Below are 15,801 nucleotides of genomic sequence, written 5' to 3'. Positions count from 1 at the left end.
AATACAATAAAATATTAGGTTTCTATAATAAATACGGCTTTTGACTTTGAAATTATTTTTCAGTGTAGGGAATCCTGGTCCCACAAGCCAGAGTGGCAGCCAGAGCCCTCCTGAGAGGACCGGCCATTCCTCAGCCCAGTTATGCAGAGAGGAGGAAGAAGAGGAGGAGGGGGGAAGAGGGGAAGAGAGAGAGGAGGAGGCTCCCTAAAACGTTCCTCCCTGGGGAGGAAAGAAAGGAAGAAGTGCTTCGGAGCACCTGGTCTCCCCATGTTTTTCTCCAGAGCCCCTGAAACCACGCTCTCAGAACAGAGGCCTCTCTGTAGGGAGGGCCTTACCAGGCACCGGGCCTTGTGCAATCTCTTAGGCAGCTGGCAGCATCAGGATGTAGGCGCCACCATCCCCACTTCATGGATGAGGACACTGAGACAGGGTGGGAGGGTGGGGCTCTGAGCCAGCCTGCCAACCCCACAGCCTGCCCATGACCCGCTGCCCTGCTCCAGCCGCCCTGAGAGTGCAACCTCAGTTTCAGACGTTAAGTTGATAGCACAACAGCAGACAGTCAGGGTGGCCCAAACCTAACGAAGGACAGCCCACAGGGGACTCAGTGTTCTGCTGCGGGCCTGACCTTGTATGTGAGCCTGGGAAGAGAGGGTGGACCTGCCTGGGCCTGCCCCGGGCAGGGCGCTGGCCAGAGTCCCTTCCACACGTGGCACCATGCCCCTTCCAGCTCTCAGACTGTCCCTGTTCTCCTGTCTTCTCATTTTCCCTCCCCTCCCACCGTCGTGTTTTGTATATACTCTCCATCTTATGATGGATTTTTCTCTTTGGGGAACCTACGTCCAATCTTACACTTGGGTGGGGGCAAAACAGAGTTGAGATAAAAATGAAACTTCACAGCTATCATTTCAAGGCTATGGCTCTTCCTGGCTGAGGAGCACTGCAGGGCAAAGAAGACAGTGCTTAGCAGGACGGCCACACGTACCCCCTTTACAAAAAACGGCTCTTGTTTCTTTTACCTGCTACTTTATCCCGAATAAGTTTTGCAGATTCAACTTCACCAATACTGCTGAACAAACTTCGTAACTCATCCTGGGTCATGTTCTGAGGGAGGTAGTTGACAATCAAATTTGTTCTCCCAATATCATCCCTGCAGTCTTCAGCCATGTGGTCTTCATAACCATTAGACATTGTATTTTTTTTTTAAATCTGCAGGGGGCAAAAAAAAAGGGAAGTAAATTCCAAATGTTCATAATGCAGGATATTAAGGCAACGCTCGCGACTGTGTTGCATTTAGACATTTTTCTTTTCAACACTAGAAGTTCAACTTATGTCCACACAAAAACCTGCATGTGGATGTTTATAGCAGCTTTATTGATAACTGCCCCCAAACTGGAAGCAGCCAAGATGCCCTTCAGTAGGTGAATGGAGAAACACAGGCCAGTTGTCTGGTACATGCACACAATGGAGTGTTATTCAGTGCCAAAAAGAAAGGAGCTAGGAAGCCACAAAGGCATGGGGGAACCTTACATGCACACTGCTGAGTGAAAGAAGAGCTTGAAAGGCTACACACTAGAGGGTCTCAGTTATACGACATTGTGGAAAAGGCAAAACTAGAAAGACAGCAAAAAGATTAGTAGTTGCCAGGAGTTGCGGGGAGGGAGGGTGAATAGGCAGAGCACAGGGGGTTTTACAGGGCAGTGACACTATTCTGTATGAGGGTGTAATGGTGGATACACGTCATTATACATTTGTCCAACCCCACAGAACATAACATGAAGAGGAGACTCTAAGGCAAACCCTGGGCTTTAGCTAGCATGTAATAACAACGGCTCATCAATTACAACAAAATACCACACGAAGGCAAGATTTAATAATAGGGGAAACTTTGTGTTGGAGGAGGGGTTTATGGAAACTCACTCTGGACTTCCTTCGCAATCTTTCTGTAAACCTAAAACTGCTCTAAAAATAATGTCTACCGAAACAAAAACAAAACAAGCCCAAGTCCAACCATTTCCACTTACCAAGAGGGCTTTAAAGAAACAAACCTACAAACAATTCCAGCACCACAATTCAAGCCTCTGGGAAAAGTGGGTTGTCTTGAGAATGTTCCAAAGATCTCTGATTGCTTTCTCTCATCTCCACATGCACTACTGATGCAGCTGTACATGGAGGAGCCTGCGAGGTGCACCTGAGCACCCCACCCAGACACGCTGTCTGTACTCTAGCAGGCAGGCAATGGTCCTCTGTGCCCCTTTATTCCCAAGACAGAGCAACTGAGCCAAGAAAGAGGTTAAGATGTCTCTTCCTGTTATAGGAGCTTGGTCTCCAAAGCTGGCAGGCTCTGGAATACCTTTAGCCACCTGCACAAATCTTTACTTTCAGTGACAAATACCAGAGCACAGTGATGGCTTCGGACTAGAGTCAGCTCAAGACCACTCTTCTGGAAGCACCACTCACTCTGGGTTTTGCTCACAGGCATTGCTTTGCGGCTGCCTCATCCAAGATGTCCTGTGTCTCTGCCTCTAAAGAAATAGGCACCCCGTGGGGCTGAAATGTCATCACTGAGAAAAAGGCCCTGCTGCCCATCAGTCGGGGTAGGTTACAGGGGAGCAGCCCACTCCTTTCTCCAGATTCCTACTGCCTAGTTCTGATTTTATGCTTCAAAACCCAGTGCCCAGGGCTTCCCGGGTGGCGCAGTGGTTGAGAATCCGCCTGTCAATGCAGGCGACACAGGTTCAAGCCCTGGTCCGGGAAGATTCCACATGCCGCAGAGCAATGAAGCCCAGTGCGCCACAACTACGGAGCCGGCGCTCTAGAGTCCGTGAGCCACAACTACTGAAGCCCGGACGCCTAGAGCCCATGCTCCACAACAAGAGAAGCTACCGCAATGAGAAGCCTGTGCACTGCAACAGAGTAGCCCCCCGCTCGCCGCAACTAGAGAAAGCCCATGCACAGCAACGAAGACCTAGAGCAGCCAAAAAACCCCAGAAAACAACAACCCAGTGCCCAGTGTCAGGAGCATTTAGCCTCCTCTAAAAATAACCTTGCCAGCGGTTATATAGAAACCTGAACACATCTCCTGCACAGGATTTCCCACCTGCCCCGAATCAAGAAGCAGAGAGGAATCGGGTCTGGTTCCCTGTTTCCTGGTGGAGACATTCAGGTCTTCTCTACCTTCCCACCCTCTCACTTGCTTCAGACCATACACAACATGCAAAATTAGTCCAGTCTCCCAGAATTTCTTTTATTTATTTGAAAATGTTCTATGCTTCCTGCTCTTTATAAAATATTTCAGCATCAAGAGCCATAAAAGGAAAGATTGGAAACTTAGACTTCATAAGGTTAAAAACTTTTGGAGGGCAAACGCATCACACACAGACAAGCAGCAGACTGGGAGAAAATGCCTGCTGCCTATCATCTTATTCAGAGCTGCGGGTCTCACACTGGGTGATTCTGCCCGCCTCCCCACCCCCCAGCCCCTGGGACAGGGGGCAGTGTCTGGAGACACTGCTGGCTATCAGGACTGGGGGGTGGTGCTGGGCCACTAGCATCTAGTGGGTAGAGGCCAGAGATGCTGTTAAATACTCCATAAAGCACAGGACAGGACAGGACAGCCCCAACCAAGAATGATCTAATCCAAAGTGTCAGTACTGCTGAGGTTGAGAAAAGTTGATTTGGGGCATCTGCAAATTAAAAAGAAAAAACCCACGTATCACTAGCAGAGAAGTGGACAAAATACATGAGCTGCAACTAATAGATGCTGGCAATTCATAGAGCTAATAAGCCATGAAAAGAAGCTCAAGTTCACAAACAATGAGGAAAATGCAAAATAAAAAGAGATGCTACTTTGCGTCAGTCAGATGGAATACAATCCAGGATGGATAAAACCCAGTGTAAGTAAGGATAAGGAGGAAAAAACACCCTTATACACCATCGATATGAGTGTGACAATGGTACAACCTTTTGGAAGGATAACATGGCCGGTCCTATCAAAATGTTTAATGTGAATGCTACCCTCTGACTCAGAGCTGTAGGAAACTGCTCTACAGAAATAATCATACATATGCAGGAAAACATGTGCGAGGAACACACCGACCCCATGGCTGGTAAAGTGCTGGACACAATCTAAGTATGTTATTAGTGGGGGATGGTTCAATAAATAACAATTTTCAGTAGAAAGCATGGCATTAACGGGTTTAATAAGGAAAAACTCCACAAATCTATTAAACCTTCTGTGGCCATGAGACTAAGATAGATCATTAGCTCAAAAACAAACAAACAAAAACATCTGTTGAAGCCTGAACCAAAGTACAAGGGTTAACTCTGAAGAATTCTAATGCACACTGAAGTTTGCTCAAAATGTGACTCAAATGTTTTTCTTCCTCCTTCCTCTTTTTTTCCTTTATCCCCCTCTCTCTTCACTCTTGTTCTGAGTTAGGCATCCACTCTTCTGCCTTTTCCCTCACCCTGCTTTCATGGAAGATAAACTGGGCAGTAATTACCCCATTCTCGTTATCCAGAGTGGGGTGTCCTCTATGCCTGGTAAAAAGTTAGCTTCCTAAAACAGTGGTTGGCAAACCATGGCCTGCAGGCCAAATTTGTTCAGTCCACCTCCTGTTTTCATAAATAAAGTTTTATTAGCACACAGCTACTCCCATTTGTTTATGAATTGTCTATGGCAGCTTTTGCACTCCAGTGACAGAGCTGAGTAGTTGTGACAGAGACCATATGGTTCACAAAGCTGAAAATACTTACCATCTGGCTCTTTACAGAAAAAGTGTGCCGACCTTTGTTCTAAAATGTAAACAACAGAAAAATTTCTTGGAGAAAATCTTTGCGACACCAGGTGAGGCAAAGAGTTCTTAGATACCATGCCAGAAGCCAAATTCATTTAAAATAAATTGACAAACTGGATACCATCAAAATTTAAAACTTCTGCTCTTGCAAATGACACTGCTAGGAAAACTATAACCCACAGACTGGAAGAAAATATTCAAATCACATATCTGAAAAAGGACTTGTATCCAGAACATATTTTTTTAAAAAACCTTTGAAACTTAACAATAAGAAAAAAACAACCCGATTTTAAAATGGCAAAAGATGTAAACAGATACTGAGCCAAAGAAGATATACGGATGGCAAATAAACACATGAAAAGTTTCTCAACATTATCAGTTATTAGCAAAAAGCAAAGTAAAACCACATCAAGGGAATTCCCTGGTGCTCTAGTGGTTAGGACTCCACACTTTCATTGCCGAGGGACGGGTTCAATCCCTGGTCAGCGAACTAAGATTCTGCAAGCCGTGCAGTGTTGCCAACAAACAAACAAACGAACCACATCGAAATACCACTACCCGTCTAGGAGGCCTAAAACCAAACAAAACAAGCAAGCAACCAAACAATGACGACAAAACAGACAATATCAAGTTCTGGTGAGGATGTGGAGAAACTAGAACTTTCATGTACTGCTGGTGGAAATTGTAAAAACGTTACAGCAGGGCTTCCCTGGTGGCGCGGTGGTTGAGAGTCCGCCTGCCGATGCAGGGGACACAGGTTTGTGCCCCGGGCCAGGAGGATCCCACATGCCGCGGAGTGGCTGGGCCCGTGAGCCATGGCCGCTGAGCCTGCGCGTCCGGAGCCTGTGCTCCGCAACGGGAGTGGCCACAACAGTGAGAGGCCCGCGTACCGCAAAAAAAAGAAAAAAAAAAAGGAAAAAAAATGCATAAAGCTGCTATAAACGGTATCGCATAGGTTTTTATATGAACAAAACTATTTCTTGCACGTGAGGACTAGGCAAAGGTTGCTGGGTCACATGGTAAGAGTATATTTAGGCATAAGAAAGTGCCAGTCTGTTTCCCACAGTGGCTGTAACGTTTCGTTTTTTGTTTTTTGCGGTACGCCGGCCTCTCACTGTTGTGGCCTCTCCCGTTGCGGAGCACAGGTTCTGTACGCGCAGGCTCAGCGGCCATGGCTCACGGGCCCAGCCGCTCCGCGGCATGCGGGATCCTCCCGGACCGGGGCACGAACCGGTGTCCCCTGCATCGGCAGGCGGACTCTCAACCACTGCGCCACCAGGGAAGCACTATGCATTTTTTTAACACTCGGTTTTTATTATTTATTTATTCTTTTTCATAGTCTTTTCCATTATGGTTTATTACGGGATATTGAATATAGTTCCCTGTGCTATACAGTAGGACCTTGTTTATCCATTCTCTAATAATAGTTTGCATCTGCTAGTTCCAAACTCCCACTCCATCCCTCCCCTCCTGCTTGGCAACCACAGTCTGTTCTCTATGTCTGTACGTCTGTTTCTGTTTTGTAGATAGGTTCATTTGTGCCATATTTTATCATTTTAAAATTTTTATTTACTTATTTGTTTTTGGCTGCACTGGGTCTTCACTGCTGCGCACGGTCTTTCTCTAGTTGTGGCAAGCGGGGGCTACTCTTCATCACAGCGCGCGGTCTTCTCATTGCGGTGGCTTCTCTTGTTGCGGAGCACGGGCTCTAGGTTTCAGTAGTTTGGCACGTGGGCTTCATAGTTGTGGCTCGAGGGCTCTACAGTGCAGGCTCAGTAGTTGTGGCGCACAGGCTTAGCCACATGTGGGATCTTCCCGTACCAGGGCTCGAACCCATGTCCTCTGCATTGGCAGGCGGATTCTTAACCACTGTGCCACCAGGGAAGTCCCCATGCCGTACTTTAGATTCCACACATAAGTGATATCATATGATATTTGTCTTGCTCTTTCTGACTTACTTCATTTAGTATGATAATCTCTAGGTCCATCCATGTAGCTGCAAAGACATTATTTCATTCTTTTTTATGGCTTAGTAGTATTCCATTGTATATATGTACCACATCTTCTTTATCCATTCATCTGTCAATGGACGTTTAGGTTGTTTCCATGTCTTGTCTATTGTAAATAGTGCTGCTATGAACATAGGGGTGCATGTCCCTTTTTGAATTAGAGTTTTGTCTGGATATATGACCAGGAGTGGGATTGCTGGATCATATGGTAACTCTGTTTTTAGGTTTTCTGAGGAACCTCCATACTGTTCTCCAAGGTGGCTGTACCCATTTACATTCCCACCAATAGTGTAGGAGGGTTCCTTTTTTCACCACACCCTCTCCAGCATTTATTATGTGTAGAGTTTTTAAAATATATATATATATATTTAAGTTAATTAATTTATGGCTGCATTGGGTCTTTGTTGCTGCACGCAGGCTTTCTCTAGTTGCAGTGAGCGGAGGCTACTCTTCGCTGCGGTGCATGGGCTTCTCATTGCGGTGGCTTCTCTTGTTGTGGAGCACAGCTCTAGGCACGCGGGCTTCAGTAGTTGTGGCTCACAGGCTCTAGCACGCAGGCTCAGTAGTTGTGGCGCACGGGCTTAGTTGCTCCGCGGCATGTGGGATCTTCCCGGACCAGGGCTCGAACCTGTGTCCCCAGCATTGGCAGGTGGATTCTTAACCACTGCACCACCAGGGAAGTCCTATGTATAGAGTTTTTGATGATGGCCATTCTGAGTAGTGTGAGGTGGTACCTCATTGTAGTTTTGATTTGCATTTCTCTAATAATTAGCGATGTTGAGCACCTTTTCATATGCCTATTGCCCACTTGTATGTCTTCTCTGGAGAAATGTCTACTTAGGTCTTCTGCCCATGTTTCGATTGAGTTGTTTCTTTGTTATTGAGTTGTATGAGCTGTTTGTATATTTTGGAAAGTAAGCCCTTGTCGGTAGCATTGTTTATAAACATTCTCTCCCAGTCTGTAGGTTGTCTTTTTCATTTTGTTTATGGTTTCCTTTGCTGTGCAAAAGCTTATAAGTTTGACTAGGTCCCACTTGTTTATTTTTGCTTTTATTTCTATTGCCTTGGGAGACTGACCTAAGAAAACATTGGTACAATTTATGTCAGAGAATGTTTTGCCTATGTTCTCTTCTAGGAGTTTTATGGTGCCATGTCTAATATTTAAGTCTTTATTTATTTTTGTGTATGGTGTGAGGTGGTGTCTTAACTTCTTTGATTTACACGCAGAGCAGCTTTCTTCATAATCACCAAAAACTGCAACAACCCAAATGTCCCTCAAACCTTCAGTGGATAAACTATAGTACACCATACAATGGAATACTACTCAGCAATACAAAGGTACTACTATTCACGCAATTTGTATGAATCTCAAATACATTTTGCTCAATGAAACAAACCAGACTCAAGGCTACTGCATGATTCCATTCTGGAAAAGGCAAAATCACAGGGATAGATCAGTGGTTGCTGGGCGCAGGGAGCAGGGGAAGGGCTGACACGGGGAGCATGAGGAAATAGTTTTGTTTCCCGGGCAATAAAATTTTCCAATATCACGATCATGGTGGTGGTCACTCATTTATCAAAACTCAACTCTACACCAAAAACTGGATTAAAAAATAAATTTTAAAAGATTTAAAAAGTGAAGCTTCTGCACGACTGCCCTGCTCCTCGGCATGCTGACTCCTCATGACTGACGGGCCCAGCCAAGGCTGAGCAGCCCCCTGCGGGCCCCATTCTTGGTCAACTGGCAACAATGAAGAACCCAAACACCAAGAGCACAGTTTCTCGGTGCTTCAGTGCCACCCTGCCATCCAGGCCCCTTCCCCTGACCTTTCCAAACCTGCATATCTGATACAGGGCCAAACAAGCTCTGTTCCCACAAGTACCAACTACAACCTGGCCTTGGCATCTGCCTGACAATCAATGACTCCCAGTCATGGCCACCTCTGGCCACCTCTCACTCAGCGTGTCTCTCTCCACGTGGCTGTCCTGTAGACTCCTCCAGGTTGTCGCACTCAGCCCCATCAAGCTAGCCCCTCCCCCGGCTCTCCCTGTCAGTGGGGTCACCACCTGCTGTGGCTCAGAGGTTACATGACTTTGCTCAGGGGCAGTCATCACACTGTTAATCAGTGGCAGGGCCAGGCCTTGAGCTATGGCTACAGAGCAGTCTTTCAAGGATGAAACACCAGGCCCTTTGCGATGGCCCCTGCTTGTCCCCCTTCTCCCCTCACTTGAGCTCCCCCAGCACGCCGCAGACCTTCATCTTCCTGTGCCTTTGTTACGGCTGCTCCCTTGGCAGGGACTGCCCGCCGTCTCCACCACCTCCTCACTTGTCTTTAAAGAGTCTCCCAGGACGCTTGGTTGCTCTAGTTCTCAGTGCTCGTATACCACTGGCGTGAACCTTTATTATTGCATGAATCACTCCAACTCGTAATTAGTTGCTTTTCACCCACAGCACTGGTGAAAGCCTTGAGGCCCAAGGCTTCAAGGCCAAGGGTCCCCAGGTAAACCCAAGGTACCTGGCAAAATGTAGGTGCATCATGCAGGCACACACAGGAGGGGGGAACAGATACAGGGTCTCAGACTCACCTGGGAATCATGTGTATTTGGTGCATTCTTTTACATTAAAGAAGGGTGGTTGGAAATTGTACTGACAGTCTATTAATACACTTAGTATCTTACTTTTTTAGAATCATCCCATCCCATCCCAACCCACAGAATCAAAGTCAATTGCAGGGAGCAAAAGGGAAACTTAGTTTAGCAAAGCAATTCCTGCTGATTCGGAAATGTTTCTGGTAACAGATATACCATGCAGAAGTCCTTTTAGGATGATCTCTGAGGGTTTTCAGCCCTACTGCACTATTTTAAGCGATCCTGGTTGTCTGTGTGACTTCAGAGATGTTGTTCACATCAGTAGTATACCTACTATGTATATAAGGAACAGATACAATATCTATGTACGTGTACATGTGTATGTATATATATAAATATAAACGACGTAAAAACATGCGTAGATGGTACCTATGTAAAGGAGCAAGACCGGATTCCATCAGGCACCCCTGAGAATCTGTCTCATTTTATAGTCACAGAGCAGGCTTTCTAAACTACTTGGGCCAGAACAAAACTAGAACAGTCAAATATAACCTCAGGCTCAACCCTGACACTTCACACATCCTACGACAGGGCTTGGACTCAATTGTTTCTGCAGTCCTTTCCAGATGTGTAGTCCTGAGTTCTTCAAGGTTAAAGTCTTAGGAATGCAAGGTCACCCAAGAAACGCTGTGGTGCCAGAAAGAAACTGAAGGCACCACCTGACCCAATTATAAGTGCTACGCAAGGTGAGGGCTCTTTTAGGTCGACTTGATCCACGTTTCCTTACTCGTCCCTTCCCACCGCCCACAGAGGGGAAAGATGCCCAGTGGGCAGCTCATCTAAGTCACAGCAACTCCACGCCTGCCAGCCTGAGAAGCCCAGGGGAGGGGCAGAGCAGGTGCCCATCGGTGCAGCCCAGTGTCTGGCCCAGTCAAAGTGCCCCCATGGGTCCCAAGGGGACCTGATCAGACCCAGAGCGCTGCTAGGAGTCCTGGCTTCTTTCTGGCTGGTCAAGGGCCCTCCAGGGCTCTCACAGGGAACTGCAAAGCAACATGGCACAGCGGGAAAAACTCACGGGTTTTGACAGACCTGAGTTCCAACACTAACCCTACGGCTAATCATCCGAACCACTGTGGGGACGTCACTTCCTTTCCCTGAGCTTCCGTTTCCTTGCCTGCAAACTGGGGTGTTACCCACTGCTCTGCAGCTCTCAACACACTTCCCGACACTTGGTGAGCGCCCACTTCACCACTCACCTCAGGTTTACTAAGGAACACTTTGACCCTTTCCCCTTGGGACCCTGGAACCGATCCACACCTTTGAGGCCATTTCTAATGGGCCTGGGTTCCACGGAAGCCACATGCGGTTCTACCAGCCTGGGCCCACGAGCGCAGTGCCCCATGGAACGTGTAAGATCTCGCGGGTAGTCCTGCTCAATCACTCACCAGTCGCACACGCAACCTTGGACGAATCAGCGGGCCTCCTTATCTGTTCACCAAAGATATGAACCTTATTCAAGTCTTGTCCCCCTACTCTTACTTTATCAACAAAATCAAGGTGAGCGCGTGTCTCCCTGCCCTCCCCACCTCCAGCTGCAAACACCTTCATCTCCTCTCCGCCTGTCCTCGCCCCCCTCTTCAAACCTCCCCCTCCCCCGAATTACTTCATTTGGTGGCACACGCACGCACTTGTCCCCCAGGCCACCTCTGTCCATCCCCCAAACCTAAGTAAGCACCAAGTTCTGCCAGTTTTACATCTGAGATGTCTCACTCTCCCTCCATCTCACTGCCATCATCCTTGTTCAGGTCACTGTCACCTCTTGCCTAGACTGACTCCTAACTGGTCTCCCCGCCACACGATTATTTCGAACCGAGAGTCATTTGGTCCTCTCCCTCCAGATCACTCCTGTTCCTTCTGTCTCCCCATTTCTGTTCGTGGTGACATTAGTCTTGCCACTGGGTTGCTCTGGACTGTTCCCTCTCCTGTAAATCTTTCCTCTGGCATGAATGCCTGTCTGATGGGTAGCTGGATCCAGTCACTTCTGAGCTCCTTTCTAACTCTTCCTTCGCCCAGCACACATGGAGTGCGACCACGTGCCAGCACGAGCAAGGCAGTGTGGGTATAAGATAAAGAAGCAATCCCAGTCCCAACCCTCAAATTCAGGCCAGTACCAGACCAGCTCAGTACCGCAAAAGCCTTTGACTGGTCTGTCCATCCTAACCTCTCACTCAGAAAAGCGATCTTCTGAGCTCACCTCTTGACTGTGCCCAGAAACCCTCTACCACCTGACCATGGAATACTTTTCTAGATTTATCTCCAAGTCCACCTTCTTGACCCTCTGCCTGCCCAAACTGGTCCCCTCAGGCTTCCGGACCTGTTTGCACTCGCCTCGTTTCTTACTCACTCGGGCTGCTGGCCGCACCTGGAAACTGTTGCCTACGCCTCTCTGGTCACAGCGACCAGTTTGGACACCAGCTCTTTCATCAAGAACAAAACCCAAGCAACGGACAATCATTTCTTTCAATAGTCTCGATGCTGTCACCACTCACGGCTTCCTCTTTTCATTACTTTAATCTCACACATCTATGTCTTTTCTCACCAATTCAGGGTGTAAATTCCTCAAGGAGGCAATTTCTTCCACTTCTCCCCGTTCCCCACAACAACGAGCAAGCGGTAAGGTTACATGGGCTCAGTCTATAAAACTGTGCTCACTGACTTGGCCAGTACACGCGAGGCCCTGGGTCACGTGAGGATGGACAGTGATCATATGAGCGAGTCCTGTCAACACATATGGACACAGACAGTACCTTCTGCCACCTTCCCACTTCCTGTCTGTATATCCACGTACGCGCACCCTACTCGAGTGATGCGCTGTTTTGTCCACGTCTACATTCTAAACTGCTCCTTCTCCAGCCTTCTGTTTCTCTTAGTGACCGTATCCATCTGCCAGGCACTCAGGCAGGGACCCAGAATCATCCACCCATGTTTTTCTCTAGCTCACGTCCCACAGCGAAACACCCACTGAGCCCTGTGTCCTTTACCCGCTAACCGTGTCTCAAACCCACCCCCTCTCTCTCCCGACTACAGCCCTGGGTCATACTAGCAACTTTTCTGCTTTATGGGAAAGTAATCACCTCCTCAATGGTTTGCCAGCCTTCAGCAATATCCCCCTCCAGCGTGCAGAACTGACCCCTTCACTGTGGACTGAAACTGCCCAACAGACACCCTTGGCCTGGCCTACAGGCCAACAGCCAAGCCCTCTGCACACCAGCTGTGCGAGTCCTCTTGCCGCCCCTCACTTCACCTTTCTTACCTCTGAGATACCAGACCCCATGTGGTTCCCTGAACAAACCTAGATGTTCCCACCTCCGTGCCTTTGCGGATGCTGTCCCAATCTCCTGCCAAGCCCTTCCCCCACAGTCTTGGCCTGGCTAACCCCTCCCCTCACGCTTCACCTCCTCTGGGAAGCATTCTGTGGTCTCCTTTGCCCACCAAGGCTAGGTTAACAGTTTTTGTGCTTCCATCAGCCAGCGCATAACAATCACCACACTCAACAGAGTGGGCTAAAACGATCTATGCACACATCGCAATCACCAGTGCCTCCCCAGAGCCTAGCACAGGACCTGGGACACAGTAGCTGAGCGGAGAGAGTTGGTTAAAGGCGGGAAGCAAGACTAACTTCCCTTCCCTAGGCTGGTTTCCTCTGGTCTTCCCCTGACCCAAAATCTCAGGTCGGCCTCGCTGCTTCACTACTGCCACCTAGGGGTGAAAGGAGGTAACTGCACCTCTTTCACCATTCAGCATTTAATTTGATTCCATTGAATGAGATGGGAACACAGGCGAGGTAACAGTTGACTCCAGCGTGGGTAGAGAAAGAGTGGCAGTCAGGGGAGGCTTCAAATGGTGAGTGAGCTCTGACCTGGGCCACACAGCATGAGAAAGAGATCTCTAGGTGGAGGAAAACGGCATTCCAGGCAATGGGGGCAAAAGGCAGAGGGTGTCAGAGTTTAGGGCCTATGTGCAGGTGAACTCAGAAAGGAGGGGAGCGTTAGAAAGTGCAAGACCTGGGACCCCAAACTTTAGCTTTTAAGCCACCTAAAGAGGTTAAAAAATTAATTTTTTTTCCACCCAAAGACTCTTAATTGCGAGTAACATAACCAGATCTGCATTTAAAAAAGATAGCTCTTGCTGGAGTGTGGAAAGATTATAGAGATGGGAGGCAGGAGTGAGAGAGGCAAAAGCAAGGCATTAGGAAGATGGTATTTTCATAATTCTCCTCTCATTTTCCACTTGCTGCCCCATGACCTCAGATTGAACACATCCAACCTGAAACTCCGCCTCCTCAAAACCAAGTGCTTCAACATAAACGTGATTTATTTCCACATTTTGAGATGTTCTTATATATTGGCTTCTCCATAGGCCATGAAGTCGCAGAATTTTATAACAGATCCCACCACAGAGCTTTGCACACTGAAAATGCTCAATGACAATTGAATGGAATGTCTCTCGGGGTCCCCCAGACCCTGGGATTATAAGAACAGTAAACCCCAGTAGTTAAGAGTAAGGACTCTGAGTCAGAGGGCCTGAGTTCAAATCCTGCCATCAGCCACTTTCCTGTGTGAGACTGGTCTCATTAAGTGACCCATCGAAACCTCAGTTTCTTTGTTCCTAAAATGGAAATTACAACACACAGCACCTACCTCAAGGGCTAGAGATAAATATCTGTGAGTAGAAAGCACACAGTAAATCCCCACTAAATATTACTGTCGACTACTTATAACATTATAAATTCAGTGTCTACCAGGCACAGGTCACGCACGATGCAAGGCGCTTCCCACACCCTTAAATCTGCAGGGCAATATTCTAATCCATCCCATTTTACAGATAAGAAAACTAAGGCTCCCACAGTTGAGTTTGTTCAACGTCTCGGGAGCACTGGATTCCAAGGCATCAGAGATGGGGCTAGGGGACCTTTTAGTGGAAGATAATTTAGTCCAGTGGTGGTTCTCACACGTGTGAGTGTGTATGTGTGTGATACTCTGGGCAATGTCTGCAGATATTTTTGATCTTCACAACTGGGGAATGAGGACACTGCTGGCGTCTAGTGAGTAGAGGCCAGGGATGATACCCAACATCCTACAACACACAGAACAGCTCCCCCCACCCCAAACCAAGAATGATCAGACCCAAAATGTCAGTAGTGCCAAGGCTGAGAAACCCTTCTCTAGTGAATCCTCCTCCCCATCGTCCCACTTCTGGAGCATTGGCTATCCGGATCCCCCATGAATACTTTCAGTAAGGGGGGATGTGTGCTCTATTCCTCCAGGGGCAGCACCTGCAGAAGTCCTTACCCACCTGCCCTACACACGGCAGGTATTAGAACCCATTTTAATAAGCCTAGCAGCAAAGGACGCCGGAAAAGGAAGAGCATCCATACCCCATTGTTCAATTGCGTGCAGTTTGTGTTTTCAACACACACACACACACACTTTACAAATCCAAACGTCCCACGCCCCAAAAATTGTTTGTTAGAGATGGCGTTCAAAAAAAATTATTTTTTTCTAGGACTCTCATACATACTGAAGGGTTTGCACACTTCTAGGAGGACCTCAGATCGGCCGCGGTCCTCTGACAACGACCACAAAAGAATGTGTAGGATTTCCCGGGGGAGCGAGCCCGTGGGCCGTGACCTCTGCGCGCGGAAGACGCCCACCCCACTCCCTCGCCTCTGGCTTCGCTCTCCCGCCCCCGGATACCAGGCCTGCAAGGCTACTCGGGCCCGGCCTCGGAACCCGGCCGCCAGGCGCGTGCCCACGCCGTGCCCCCCTATCCCGGCCCTCCCGGCGGCCGAGGAATCCGGCCCGGGGTCTGTCGCCGGCGCCCACACCGGCCGGCCCCAGCCCGCTCGCCGAGGCCCGCGCGCGTCCCCTCCTGGCCCGGCGCGGCCTGGGCCTCCACCGGTGCAGGCCCGCGAGCGCCCGCGGCCCGGCCAGGCGAGATCAGGCCTGCCGCGGCCTACCCCGTCGGGCACCGCCAAAGGCCCCCGCCTCACCTGGAAGTGGGCGGGCGGGCCCGGGTCTGCTCCGGGGCGGGCGGGCGGCGGCGACGCGGCGCTAACGGCTCCGCTCGGCCTCGGTAGCGGTGGCGGCGGCGGCGGCGGCGGCGACGGCGACGGCAGCGGCGGCTCCTCCTCAGCGCGCACGACCCGCTCCGGCCCACGGCCCGGACACGCCCCCCCGGCGCGCGCGCCCATTGGCCGGCGTCCGCCACGGCGCGCTCCTCATTGGTCCGCGTTGCTGTCGCGGCGAACCGGGGCGCATGGAGGGGGCGGGACTTCCGTCTGGCGCCGCCTGAGGAGGGATCGGCTGTAGGCAGAGACGCGGGTGGCCAGCGATGGCTGCGGAGGG

The 15,801-nt window shown here is 49.2% G+C and overlaps 1 protein-coding gene across 1 annotated transcript in view; it reads right to left on the bottom strand.

Moving 5' to 3' along the window:
- The window catches only part of ELAVL1 (ELAV like RNA binding protein 1), a 37,955-nt gene extending 22,354 nt beyond the window's left edge, over positions 1–15,601 (bottom strand). Inside the window, exons 1-2 of the mRNA XM_027085808.1 lie at positions 15,447–15,601; positions 1,017–1,206 (exon numbers count right to left, since the gene is read on the bottom strand). Of these exons, the coding sequence (XP_026941609.1) occupies positions 1,017–1,188 (172 nt within the window). The 5' untranslated portion in view covers positions 1,189–1,206; positions 15,447–15,601. The remainder of the gene's footprint in view (positions 1–1,016; positions 1,207–15,446) is intronic.
- Positions 15,602–15,801: the final 200 nt, after the last annotated feature.

Source organism: Aethalodelphis obliquidens, unplaced genomic scaffold (genome assembly GCF_003676395.1).
Source record: "Aethalodelphis obliquidens isolate GAN/ISIS:26980383/991018 unplaced genomic scaffold, ASM367639v1 scaffold53, whole genome shotgun sequence".
NCBI lineage: Eukaryota > Metazoa > Chordata > Mammalia > Artiodactyla > Delphinidae > Aethalodelphis > Aethalodelphis obliquidens.
This window is presented reverse-complemented; position numbering and strand designations above follow the sequence as displayed.